This window comes from Conger conger, chromosome 14 (genome assembly GCF_963514075.1).
Source record: "Conger conger chromosome 14, fConCon1.1, whole genome shotgun sequence".
NCBI classification, from domain to species: Eukaryota; Metazoa; Chordata; class Actinopteri; order Anguilliformes; family Congridae; genus Conger; species Conger conger.
In genome coordinates, this window is record NC_083773.1 from 13,246,948 (window position 1) to 13,261,510 (window position 14,563).

Sequence of the window (14,563 nt, forward strand, 5' to 3'; positions counted from 1 at the left end):
CCAGACTGATTTACATGCACCTGATGGTAAACAATATAAAGTCTTTGGAAAAATGGCTTTAAACAAAGTTTAAAACTGTCCACAGAGAAAAAACTATTTCAGCTAACAATAGCAAGCAAAACAAAACAGTTTCCTTACTGGACCCCCTTGACTAGGTCTGGAATAATACAGAATAAGGCTCATAGGAGCAGAGTGCTGGAGGAGTAAAGCTCCGCTCACAGATGGTGTGAGCATGGTGTCAGGTGGAGACGGGTGGTGGTGGATATGCGCAGGTTTCGGGTGGAGACGGGTGGTGGTGGGTGTGAGCAGGGTTTCAGGTGGAGACAGGTGGTGGTGGGTATGAGCAGGGTTTCAGGTGGAGACGGGTGGTGGTGGGTGTGAGCAGGTTTCGGGTGGAGACGGGTGGTGGTCGGTATGAGCAGGTATTCGGGTGGAGACGAGTGGTGGTGGGTATGAGCAGGGTTTCAGGTGAAGACGGGTGGCGGTGGGTGTGAGCAGGATTTTGGGTGGTGGTGGGTGTGATTTTGGGGGGGGAGGACGGACTCACAGCTGCGGGTCGAGGGTGATGGGATGAATAGTGGCAGTCCAGTTTCTCTGGGCACTCCTCCTTCTCCTCGGGCTCCCCCTCGTCGCTGGACAAGCGGGACGCCCCGTCTGTGGTGGGCACGCTGTGGTGGGGAGGCTCGTGGGACAGGGCCGGGTCTCCCTGGGGGGTCCCACTGGGGTGCGAAGAACTGCTGTTCAGTCTAAAGATTAACACACACACGCACACACTTATATGTCACCCTGTCACACTTTATTTTGGAGAATATTACTCGAAGCAAGGGCCGATCCGTTTCAGGATTTTGTTTATTTAAATGAATTATTTAACGGACTCAATCATCTTATCTGTACGAGTACAGGCTACAGCTGCAGACAGCAAGTGTATCCTAATGATTTTACTGTGCTCAAGTACAGGCTTGAACCAGGGTAATTTATAGAGCTGTCAGCAAATAAAAAACAAGGCAATAGGTTGGAACAAAAACCAGTATGAAGTTGTGCACCCCTGAGGTGGTCCCAGCAGATTTGACATCACCTAGAGCAGGACTGTTCAACCCTGTTCCTGGAGATCTACCATGCTGTGAGTTTTCACCCTAACAGCAGGCCTCATTCAACAGCTAGAGATCTTGTTGAGCTACCAACTAGTAGAATCAGGTGTGCCAAATTAGGGTCGAAATGAAAACCTATGGCACGGTACATTTCCAGGAACAGGTTTTGGCAGCCCAAACCTACAGAATTATTGCATTGCAGGGAGGTTCAATTTATTCAGTGGAATGTTTCAGAAGACTGCTGCCAAATTAAACCTCTCTCCAGAATTAAACATCTGATTAATACACATCCTAACTGCATCCTGAACAAAGCGATGCAAGATGAAGTGGACTTAAATTCAAGCGGCGGATCTCGAAGGGTAAACATTACAACAAAAACCTTTGCTGAACATCTCCAAAAGCAGCATCAATGCTACCGTAGGCCGTTTCAACATACCGTGGACGACTAGGACAGACAAGACGAGGTGGCTCACCGTGGAAGACCAAGATTGTGAGGTTTGGGTTTGCTGGGCGCTGAAGGCTTGCTGTCGGCAGCGGTGCTGTTGCTGTGAGGGACCTGGTGGGGGTCCTGCATGAGGCGGGAGGGCGACGGGTGAGGGTCCCTGAGAGCGGGGGTCTGCTGGGGGTACTCCGAGCTACGCAGCAGCTCCTTGTCCCTGGCTTTACTCTTATGCTCCGCCAACAGAGTGTCGAAGCGCTTCCTCCGACCCAACACTGCCCTCCGCTGGGTTAAGGAATGTGTCTGAGGATAACAGAATCAGACGTTACTTATGACATTCGATATTCACTCTACCAGCCCAGCATCGCCCCCTGTTGGTGTATGAGGAGCGCTATTTATCACATTCAACATTCACTCCTCTGACCAAGCAGCATTCGCTCATGGAATATGTATTTGGAGGACACAACAGTTCAGTATTCACAAAGCATTATGGTCAAGAGGAATCGTGACAAATGTTCATAAGGCACTCATTTTGGTGGCTTGAGTATACATGAGCCAATTCCAAAATCAACTCATTTCCTAACAACTGCTCAGTAGACAAAAAGAAAGTCCTAAGTGTAGTTGTAACAATACAGGCTAGATTCCAAGGGAGCGAAAACAAAGTTCAGCAGTGAATGTCCTTCAGCATGCGCGCAAAACTCCCTTACCAGACTGGAACAGTCACCAGCGTGATGTCACACAGCTGAGAGCGGACACAGCCGAGCCTACCTTACACGTGAGAGAGCGCGTACATGGCTTCCGTGCCGTCAGATCCACCACCCCACAGTGGACATCAGGGTTAAACTCCCGCTCTGTGGGAAATGAAGCAACGAAAACCCAACGAGTCTCACAACCATGTGCTCAGCCACAACATTCATTCTCAAAGGAAATATAGGCATGTATTATAAATACGTTTCAGAAATACTTCTACTCTAAAAAACAAATATCAAAGCTTAGCATTAACTGCAAATATACCTTTATGATGAATATAAATTGTCAAGTAGCCAAATTTGTGGTGTAGTTTATATTACATAAGTGAAATCCTGGAGGGCTGCTGTGTCTGCTGGTTTTTTATGTGCTCCTGCTTAATTGTGCTTTAATTTATTCAGACACAATGCTTGGACAGGACTCTGAAGGCCCTCTTTAGCGTCTTTAACAGACAAACCCATGAGTCTGTTAGCCTCCTGACTGGGCCGAGGTGTTCTGCCTGGATAGGGTCACTCACCTGAGGGTCTCTTGTGCAGTTGTCTCTTGGTACTGGCGTTGTCGTCCTGCTTCTTGTCCAGTGGCGGGAGGCTCTTCCCGTTGGGGATCTGTCCCGGGGCCAGCAGGGGCGCCTTTGGTATGGAGGGACAGTTAAGGCCGGGCTTCATGGGCGAGCTCACAGTGGTGCTGGACGTGGGCACGTGGACCAGCTTGGCCGACAGGTCCACCCGCAGTGGCATCTTCTCCACGTTGACCGCAGGAGTCAGGCTGCAGGGAGGGGACAGGGGACTGAGAACAGCCTCTCTGTGACCAGAGCGTACACACATACGGATCTCTGTGTGTCTATGAGAAGAGAAAGCCATGCTCTGTGAGCGAACACTCGTCTGCCCACTATGGGAGACCAAAGACCGTTCTCTCCTTTACAGAAGACCAAACACATCTCTCCATTACAGAAAACCAAAGACATGTATCTCCATTACAGAAGACCAAAGACATGTCTCTCCATTACAGAAAACCAAAGACGCGTATCTCCATTACAGAAGACCAAAGACCGTCTCTCCCCAATACAGAACAGCGAACACACGTCTCTCCATTAAGGAACAGCGAACACACGTCTCACCATTAAGGAACAGCAAAGGCACATCACTCCATGATGAGACACAGCAAAGACACACGTTTCTCCTTGATGAGAGAAAGCAAAAACCTCTGCATGACTAATCCCTCCAGGGAAAGAATGATGTGTTCATGGGACTTTTCACCTGACTGAAAACTAATCATCAAATCTACCTCAGTGAAGAGAACAGTCATACCACAAAGACTTTATAAAGTCAACAGGAAATGTGTCAAAACAAGAACCCGCGAAGACGGGCAGAGACAAAGACCAACTGCGGGGCTCACGCCGCTCTCTCTGAGAGGCTGCAGACAGCATAGCGGGAGAAGAGCCACAAATAACACAATCACACGCCGAACCCGTGCTAGAAAACGTGTCCACTTACATTTTGTTGTGAGGCACCTTGATGGGGAACTGTGGCCTCCCGTGAACAGGCAGCTTGTCTTTGGGTTTGAGGATTTTGGAGTTGGAGGACGCTCCGTTCCCGGTGGCAGAGCGGCCGACCCCTGGGCCCGTGGCCCCCGAGCCCCCGCCGCCCTTGCCCCTGGACGACAGCGTGGGCATGGGGTAGGCCGAGGACAACGTGCTGGCCAGGGCGGGCTTGCTGATTGGGCCGTGTCTCCTCTCTGTGGGGGTGAAGAAGACATCGGTCAAAACCTGCCCAATCCCAGAAGCTCCTTTTATACCACGATCATCAGTTACCCACCCCTCGTACATACAGCAACCTTAACGCTGTCTATCGTATCTCTTACTCCCAGTCACTGTCATTTAGTGCACCCGCGCCACACCGAACACCAAGATAGGTACATCATTTGACAGATATATCAATGGATAGACAGATGCATACACAGTCAGTGTAAAAATGACCAAAACACCCAAACTGATCAGCGAGCAATGTGAAATGCTCTAATAGCTTCAGCATCATACGTGCAACACAGTGCTGATCCATCCTCTTCATCCTCCACTGGGACATTATTCTTGTACCAGTAGAAATGTATTTTGAAGTACAAAAGTAAGCAATACAAGGAAAACCACAACAAAGGCACATACATCTGCATAACAGTATGACGCACACGGCATTGGCTCAAAGTTCCACCTATAAATCTAATAATGCAAAATTACTAGAGCATCAAACTGGAAAATCTGATAAATGTTTTTTGGTCTTAATCTTAGGTGACATAATTTTCCGTATTTTAAATATTACAGACATTGTGGTTTTCTACATAGATTTTTCTTGCATAACACCTCACTAAATCCATTGCCATTACCACACACTTGGTTGTGCAGCAGGCTGCAAATGTAGGCTATTTTATGTGAGAATAACTGTCGGCCTGCAGTGGATGAACAACAACCACCCGGAAAATTCCACTTATTCCTTTAAGACTGCAGACCTAAAATAAGACTGGATATTTGGACTGTACTCTGGAATGGCTTTGCTGGGGTACTGCAGGAAGTCTGTAAATAGCCACAGAGTATGAATACCCCTCCAGCGTTTGTACAGTATGACAAAACATGACAGCAAGAAAAACACAACCATCACAAGCGGCAGTTTGATGGCCTTCACCACAACCAATTGTCACGTTAGCTTGTGAGTGAGACTAACTAAATGGCTCTCCAGTGAGGTTGCGACCAAACTCTGTCCTGGAGACTAGTCAGCTTTCACAACGATTGAAGAGTTTGAAACTGAAACAGCTGTGAAAAGGTTCAGTCAAATACACTATTTTTCCATCTAGAGAAATAAACAGGTATAAATCATGCTTTTTCATATTTCTATGCTTTGTAGACAACATTGTTATGGACAAACTACAGCCTATTAAGCTATCGACAGTATTAATTCAACTGTATACTGTCTGAACCTTTCAAGCTAAGCATATTGTTCCAGCATACCCCACAGCCATGCCTGAAGTACAGAACAATATGCCAACACAAAAACAGTCGCAATTAAGAGTGCTGTTCCACTACCTGCCTCTTCAGCACAATCCTCAGCTAACAGGAAACCGCTACGGGGCTTGCGATTCAAGCAGAGCCATTAGGCCGATCCGCAGCAGTTCTCCTTAAAACAGTCTTTCAGGTCAAAGCAGTTCATTTCCTGCGCTTAGCGTCTGCATGACACACACTGCATGCAAATCCATACGAGGAGGGAGCGGTGTTTGCAGGAGTGAAATGGCTCCCTTAGAGCTCCTGCCAAGCTGGCAATAGCTGCTTAAACAGACCTGGGGCAAAGGGGAGAGGATCCCACTGCCAATAAACACCTTTTTAACGCCACGGAGAGACGTGCCTTTCTAAGCCCTCCTGCTCTGACCCCTGGTCACGTCGGCTGTCTGGCTGGGGAGAGAGGGCCTGTCTGGGTGGCCTTTCCTCCGCATTTACAACACAGAACCGGCACCGCCTTCTCACGAAAAACACAAAGAGAAAGTAAAATATATTTACAGGCTGTAAAGCACTCAGCATCTTCCCATCACTTTTATGGAGGTAAAAAAATGTGTTTGCGCGTGTGTGTGTGTGTGTTTGGCGGAGGCTCCCCGTCGCGCAGGGCGGTGAGGAAGGCCTGTTTGGATCTGACGTTTGCCCGGATGACTCCGCTGACATTTCAGAGCGGCCAGTGCAGGCTGACAGCCACGGCTAATCTTATCAGATTATCCACCCGAGCCAGCAAACAACAACTCCTCCTGCTCTGCACAGCCAGCAGCCCAAACACATGGCTACACAGCGCTATTCACACACACAGGGGAAGCAGGCTAGCAGGGAGAAATAGTGCAATATATACAGAGCTACAGAGAGAGATATATACACAGAGATAGCGAGAGAGAGAGAGAGCGATATATACAGAGTGAGCTACAGAGAGAGATATATACACACAGAGATAGCGAGAGAGAGAGAGCGATATATACAGAGAGCTACAGAGACAGATATATACAGAAATAGAGTGATATATACAGAGAGAGCAACAGGGATATATAGAAAGATAGCGATATATACAGAGAACTACCGATAGCAATATATACAGAGAGCTACAGGCAGAGACAGACAGAGAGAGATATACACACAGAGATAGGGAGAGAGATAGAGGGATATATACAGAGAGAGCTACAGAGATACAGAGAGAGATAGAGATATATATACAGAGAGATAGAGGGATATATAGATAGCGAAATATACAGAGAGAGCTACCGATAGCAAAATATACAGAGAGGGCTACAGGCAAAGACAGACAGAAAACAACATATACAGACTGAGCTACAGAAACACAGAGGAAGAGATATGGAGACAGAGACGAGAGAGAGAAGCAGACAGCAAGAAAAGACGAAAGCGTCGCTGTGTATCGCAGTCAGTTCGGAGTTAATGCACAACTGCACTAACCTTCTGCGAACTCCATGCAGCTCTGGGCTCGCGGCCAAAGCCAAGTCTCAGAGGGAGGGCGGCGAGCTTCTCGGCCTCTGTTTGCCATGCAACGTGCCAGGCCTCACTGAACACTGAGCCCCCTTCCTCCTCCTCCTCCTCCTCCTCCTCCTCTTCCTCACGCAGCCCTCCCCCTCCCTCCCAGCTCAGCGTGAGGGCGGCCCAGCTAGAGACGGCCCAGCGCGTCAGCCGCGTTTCCCCCTTCCTGCCAACGCCACGGAGCGCACCAGTCACAAAGGTCCTGGCGCACACAGCCAAACGGGGGGAGGAGCCTCCTTTCACTGTGCGCCTGTCGCACGAGAAGTCCCCGTTTATGCAAACCAGCCCCTGAGCTTCTGGAGAGGAGTCTGGCAGAGCGTCAGGAGGCCAAACTCACAGCGGTCTGTACTGCGGGAAACCGGGTGTCCAAAACAGCCTTCTTAATCCTCAACACACCAAGGGCCCCTTTTCCTGCTAGGCACTTTATTAAGTGTTCTTATGAATAGCTGTGGAAGAGGGCTACACCACATACAGTATTAGTCGGTGTGGATGAACACAAACAAATCTCGACTTACTAACGAAAACATCTTACCGTGCGCACTGCATGTTATCTGAAAATAAAACTGCTGAGCTGTGAAGCAATGTTTCTCTTGGGACGTTCTGCCTTTTCCCCAGTTCTTTCATACAGAATATGTGGGGGAAATGCGATACACTTACTTTTTGAGCCTGTCACCTGCCTGAAGCTTCCTGTAGAACACACCTGAGCTATTCTGGTATACCACCAGCTTTGAAATATCTACATACACTGTATTTTTAGTCAACACTCATTTGTATAGAGACAGATAAATAGTCAATAGTAATGAAATACAGTAACAGTGCTTAATCCTGTGGGTCTTCTGGTTTTTTACTATGTACATGTGTGATTAGACATGAACTTGAAAAACCTTAAACTTCAGGAGTTTAGCCCATTCGGTCACATCATGAATGAAATCTGTGAAATGCTTCCTTGCAGAGGCAAGCTACAGTGTCGAGCTACAGTGGACCACCCCACCTAGGGCCACAGAAGCAGAATCCTCGGCCCACTCAGGGCAGACTGACCCAAGTGCTGCTTAACTGGAGGTTAGCTCCACTCTGCTGATAGCAAAAAATCACCAACCAGTCAAAATTAACTGGAATTATACAGCACTGTGAAGTAATCCCAACGGTTTTAGGGGATTATTACACAAGCAGAGATTTCACATCCATCACAAATGCACAGGGTCAATGCTTTTGCGACGGGGCTCATGCGTTAACAGACAGCCGAGAGCAAAGATGGCCGTCTGTGCTTTACGCACAGATACGTCCATATTTTAAAAATCATCAAAAGTTGAAAGGAGCTGAACTTCTGCTAGACGACAATATACATATTCATCCATCAACTATTATACAAATATATAATTTATTGAATAGAAACTGTCGGCCTATAATGTTAGCACCTGGTTAAATTATAATTCAGCTAGCTACATTTCCTGGTAATGTTAGTTACTGACTGGAATAAAACCACTCACCATTGTTGCAGTATGTGTGTAGTATTGGCAGAACATGTAGCTAGTTAACCATTTTGACAGAATCCGGTATGTGCATTTACAATGATCCTATGGGTCCAAAAGTGGTGTTGGCACTTCAACTGGCCTTGATTTCCCCAAAAGTATCATACGCTCTAGACGGATACAAATTAACAGTGACAAACGTGTATGCAATTTTCACCCATTTTTTCATGGCTACCCTCCAACAAAGCAAAACTGAACCTCACAACCTCTACTGAAAATGTCCCACAAAGCCATTTTATGAAATAAAAGTAGTCCAGTGATCCATCTGGCTTCGCAGCATGCGTTGCAATTTTTGTATTAATGCCCATTATTGGGACAAAAAAAGTCAGATTATCTGTGGCTGACAGGCAGTAGACTGTCTGATGTGTTAAACAGTTGGAGTAAACACCCAGAGGCTAGGCCGGATTGTGTCAGAGCCAGATTATTGGCGTTACGGCACTCTGAGGGCCTTTTGCTTCTGAACAGGAACTTGAGCGCTTTCAAAGCAGCACTTTGTAGAGTAAATTAAGCCTAGCTTTCACACAGTTTTGTCGAAACAACATTGCTAAAGCGTAACCAACTGCACAAAAGAAATGACTCTCGAAACCAGCTGCAGCTGGGCTAATGTACGAGACAAGTGACACACACATTTCTTTTGGGTGACAATGTAGGGACAGGAAACTGGTCTGGTGACATCAGAGGTCACAGCTTCACAGCCCAGGTGGGGTACTGCCATTGCACCCTCAAACAAGGGCCTGACTCACTGCAGTGTGTACTAAAAATGGATGGAAGTAGTGAGATGTATAGAAGCTACAATGACCTAGCTAGAAAACTGTTCCAGAGAAAAGGGACATAAAGGCTACCAGATCGGTAGATAATCTGTGCAGAAGGTGGTACAGTTAGACACTGAATGCCATTTACACTCCTTATCCAATGCTGACTGCGCAAAAATAGCACAGCAATGATTTCATCAGCGGCTCGATTGCTACTGAAAATGCGAAACCGACAGTGCAAGCAAGACACTGCACATTTCATTCCATTCTTTAGATATAATATTTATATTTACAAACAGCTTCAGGACACATCACAGAAAAAAATACAGTTTCCCTATGTAAAATCAGAGAGGATATGAAATAATATTAAGCAGCCCTTAAAATCTTCATAAATCCCGGCAGGCATATGTTCATAAACACAGCTCTGTAGGTCATTGACCCAATTTAAGGAATTGTTCATTCCAAAATGCGTTCAGGAAAAAATAGGCCTACATGAACAAGCGTCTTTCATTCCCTTGGTCTTACTAACGCAGTTCCCTAACGCAACAGTAGATGTCACCAAAGACCTAAAATAGCCCTCCAACTCCACCTGTTGGACAGGCCTGGTACAAGATCTTACACAATTCCAGAAAGGTGGCTCACAGATCTCTCCCATTTGAAAACAAATCTCCAAATGACTATATCAATTAATGATAGCAGTGATCACAAAACAGATTTTTATGCTCCGCTTTATTGAGCTGAAAGGCACTGCAATGGAGACTGGCCCTGCCTAAGCGGCCTCTCCAACTGACCGACCCTCACTCAACAGTCTGGTCCTGGCACCTGTTGGTATAACTGGCTTAGTGAAGACAGAATTACAGCAGTCCTACTCCACCGTGTAAGATGGTCTACACGTCATACAACCATGCGTGTTCATATTCAGTCGACCAATTCAGAGCTTTAGTGTATAAAAGTGGAAATCAAAGCCCTTTGATGTAGGAGGGAATGAATACAGACTCCCCCTATGGGATTTCAGCTTCCCTCAAAAGGTAAAGAGAGTGGGAAAACTAGAGACTTCCAGCTGTGCCGATTTACTGCACAAAGTGTAATTATTTAATAACATTTGATATGGAGCCTATTAAAATATGAATGATTAAACGGAATTCTGTAAAGGGTACATATTAGCATAAAAAGCTTCTTTTTGAACTCAAGGGAAAAAAAGGTTAATTCCTGTTTATGACTGTGACCCAGACAGCCCTCCAGACACACTGAAGGCTTTAGGTCAGTCCACCAACCTGGACCAGGGACCGATTTGTATGATTATCACATACGTACCACTGCTCCCTAGCCCGAGAGAGCATCCGACATCATATCACACCAGGTCCCAAGCTCTCCAAACTCAACCCAACCACTGTCTCTCAGTGGGCAAGGAGGCAAGTCTCATCAGACTACACCCATAACACCCATAATCAACTAGGGCTCCCTTTCACTTCACTGTACTCGGATCCACTTAACTGCCACCTCTGTTCAAGGTCTGTAAGCCCCAGAATGGTCAAACGAGCTGTCAATTGTCGACTTCATTAAAATAGAAGAGTAACGATTGGTTCGTACCAGCGAGTACACGATGGTTGCTCCGGTTTCGGGTTTTTACTGCTCTCGCAGGTCCTGAGGCTGTGCTTTCCAGGAGGTGAGAACACCGGGTCGTTTAATTGCTCACACACGGAGTGTGATTTTCTCACATAGTCGGGCTGCTCGACGTTCCTTCAGCCCTCAGTACATAAAGCAAAAAACCTCTTCAACATCTGGGTCAAGGTGTATCCTGCGCCTCTAATTTTAAACCACTATCAATTTCCTGATTCTTTTTATCCCATCCTATTCATACAAAACGAGTGTCTGGATGCTTCACGGGTGATTTACTTGCTTGATAAGAAAGGAAGAAAACCTCAATAGTCAAGAGGGAGGCATCAAAGATTAACTGGAAAAATGTGAAGGGGAACTCTTCTGCTGTGAAAGATGGAAGAATTCTGTTCACGTATGCGTGTTCTAGGAGAGCAGACAGGGCCATAGTGTTTGTGAAAAGCAAACCTCTTGTCATCACAGCAGCATATCGTTCATGGTATCAGCCTCGTGATTTAACCCCACAACCCTATGGAGTGACAACATAAGGCGAGTCCGTCAGACTCTCAGCCTAAAGCGTTTAAACGCTCAAAAAGAGGACACCTTTTCCTTCAAAATTTGTACCGGTTAACCATCTTGCTTTTAAAATCTAATCTAATGCCTCTGTGGTACTATTTGGTTTTGGTACCATAGAGTACTTGGGTATTTCTAAGTACAACTACAACATGTTACCTCTGGAATAACAGCATTTCTGTACAAGTGCACACATGCACAGCAATGATTGGGCATTCAGAAAGAGGATGAGATCGATCGCAGAAAAGCTGTGCAATGTTTCAGCTGCACTTTGGGTCCACTCCAAGACCAAAACCCAGCCAATTCACCCGAGGAGGGGTTTTATAAAGGTGTTTGTGCTCAAGCACAACCTGAGGACAGAAACAGTGGAGTGATGACCTGTCCATATAAAACAGGAGACAGGGGTGAGAGGACGGACAGCCTGGCCCACGCTAGACCTGCACTTGAGTCTGAGACATGGCCCTGCCAGGGCTGCTGGCCCTCGGGGAAAAAAAAAACAACTACAAAATGCAATTCTCATTCCATTAAACTACACAAAAAATAATTTCTTTTTAGCGTTTACCCACACAACATTATGGTTTAGTCACAGTTTAGTCATATGGGGTTTCGAACTAAATCTAATAGTTACTTTTGTTTTTGCCAAATTATGTGAATCTCTCAAATGTGTTTTCACACTGATGAACTGCATCTTCACATTTTAACTGAACTTCACACTTATTTGCCGATTAAACTCTAATGTTGGCGGTTCAGTAGATTCAATGGCCCCTAATACATCAGCTTAAAAACTGTTGGGAGGTCCAATGATAAATGGTACACACACAACACAGATCTTTATCAATCAGCACATATCAGTAAACGGTTTGTTAATGACACTTGGAGTCAAAACAGTGTAAAAGGCAGGCAGGTCTTTTGTTGGAACAGGTGTAGAAACTCGAAGTCCAATCTAAGGACACCCTGCCTCTGCATTATCATGAGCATATCCCCACAGCCGTTTACCTCGTACACATCAAACGTAACTTACACATGTTCAGCACAAAACTGCCTCCTACAGGCAGCTGTACACCGACGGAGAACACCGCTGGGTCTCTGGGTAGAATGAGTTGCCCTCACTGGTGCACAATACACTGGTCCCAGAAACCGAACCCAAATGCAAAATGTGACTTACCGTAGTGTGCTTGAAAGGCCTGTGGCTTGACTACCTGACTGCAGTGGCTGCACATCACCAGGTAGAAATCGTCCTGTGCGGGACACTGGCCAAATATGGGCATATCTGCATGGAAAACCAGAGGAAAGAAATCAATCATGATCACAAGTTTCTAGAAAATTCCATATGCACTTATTTCCAGACACTGAGTGAGTCAGAGGCATCGCTGCACTCTCTGAGCCCCTCTCACGTTTGGGATACCGGCCTCTCAGAATCCAAAATACAGAAATGCCATGACAAACACACCACCTACTGTCTATATACATTGGGGCAGAGCAACAGAGTTGCGAATAGCATTTGCAGAAACGTTTTTTTTTTTTTACTTGAATGCATTGCCTTGAGAGCACACCTCCATTTAAGAAGTTGTTGGAAATTCTGTTCATTGACTCATCCGGTGTCGCTGTCCTTCCAGTGATAACAGTTGATTGCAAATTAAAGACCGCAGATAGAATGACCCCCAAAATCACTCACAGCAAACCTACTCAGCTGACTGTGGCCTTGTTTGTCCCAAACACAGACATGTAGGGCGCATTTTCATGACAAAAGTGGAGAAATTAACTTTCTGTCGATTTTAACAGGGAGAATTTGTGGAATTTAAGGGTGGCCTGCATGCTGGTTTTTCTTCAACCAATTACCTTAGTTTTCATTTATGATAGTTCCATAAATTGGGCTGGTTCACTACAGTACTTGAGCACAGTAAAATCTTTAGGATACACTTGGAACCTGCAGCTGAAGCCGGTGCTTTTACAAATGTCAGTTCAAGCTATGATTGAAACAATTAAATAATAAAGAGCAGAAGTTGACAATCCTGAAACGGATTGGCCCTAGTTGTGTACTCCTGGTCTAGATGTGATTAGGTGTAATACAGAGGTAAACTACAAGCATATCTTTTGCAAATCATCTCTGTGTCATCTCTTGGGCCAAGGAGGGAAGGTTTTTGGATCAATCTCAAACTCAGTCATGCAGCAGACTTGTGAAATTCCCCCCTATTCCTCTGCTTAGTGTCAACATTAAGAGGATAACATTGGGTAATGATCCTAAAGGTTTAATAGGGCCAGTCACACAGGGCTTCCCCTAGAGTGGTGAGGAGAAAGGGACATACAGAAGGTGTGTTCTGAGGGACTCCCCCAGCACTTATGAATGTGCCTTCTGAGAGACACTTGCACGCTCATCTATACCGACCCTCCTTCAGGTTCATTCTTAAGCTCTTCTCGACATTTTCCCCAATTGCTTCAAAGCAACGACAGGCACTGTTTGACCAAAATATCCATTTGAAAAGGGAATTTGAAGAACTACACAAATGCTACAGAACACAGAAAAGGCACCAGCATTCCAAAAGACGAGTGGGAGAACTGTTTGAAGAACAAGGCAGGAACAAGGGAATTCTGAGTTCAGTCCATGGCAAAAATCTGGATCAACCAAGACTGTGTACACATGCATTCAATTTCAATGCATGTTTTACACCGAATATATTCAAGCATTACCAAGACTTCCCCTAAATCATTTCCTGTCATTTCATAAATGTGTAGTCGAGTATAGTTCATGTTCAAGTCAGAAGTGAACAACATGTATGCAGCATTTCACATCCACAGTCCACATCTTTGAAAGGTGCACAAATGACTCAGTTCCCAGCTGACAGATATTTATCAAATTGTACATCATCAAATTAGGTCATAGAGTGAAATGGGAAGTGATCGGAATATACTGAAATGGAGATGACCATACAGGATGAAGCCAATTAATCCCTCTAATTAAGTGATCACCCAAAGCGCTCTGTGCAATATTAACCTGAACATCTTCACAGCTCAATACAGAGATCAAGCTTGACAAATTAAGTTCCTTTAACCTTTATTCACATGATTCTGGCCTCAGTTGAAGACATTATTTATAATTCAGAAAAGTCAAACTACCTTCAAACTATGTATTTATTTTGGCAAGTTGGGCCCCTTTTCTAATGTTCTTGGTGCTCGAAACAATGACGACCAGATGCATTGATGCAGGAGGTTACAATGTATACATACAAGACATCAACACACAGCTGGTAAAGTATTACTCAACTGCCTCGTTCAACTTCCACTTCATATTTCTT

At 45.6% G+C, this 14,563-nt stretch overlaps 1 protein-coding gene across 4 annotated transcripts in view; it reads right to left on the reverse strand.

Moving 5' to 3' along the window:
- LOC133110041 (ataxin-7) overlaps nucleotides 1-14,563 on the reverse strand; it is a 29,257-nt gene that overhangs the window by 4,359 nt on the left and 10,335 nt on the right. For 3 of the 4 annotated variants that reach the window (XM_061219897.1, XM_061219896.1, XM_061219898.1), the window contains 6 exons: nucleotides 12,436-12,540; nucleotides 3,768-4,008; nucleotides 2,792-3,039; nucleotides 2,296-2,378; nucleotides 1,562-1,830; nucleotides 548-746 (listed from right to left, as the gene is read on the reverse strand). In XM_061219897.1, coding sequence (XP_061075881.1) covers nucleotides 548-746; nucleotides 1,562-1,830; nucleotides 2,296-2,378; nucleotides 2,792-3,039; nucleotides 3,768-4,008; nucleotides 12,436-12,540 — 1,145 coding nt within the window. Of the gene's footprint in view, nucleotides 1-547; nucleotides 747-1,561; nucleotides 1,831-2,295; nucleotides 2,379-2,791; nucleotides 3,040-3,767; nucleotides 4,009-6,742; nucleotides 6,866-12,435; nucleotides 12,541-14,563 lie in introns of those variants that run through there. The other variant, XM_061219899.1, reaches the window with a different exon arrangement.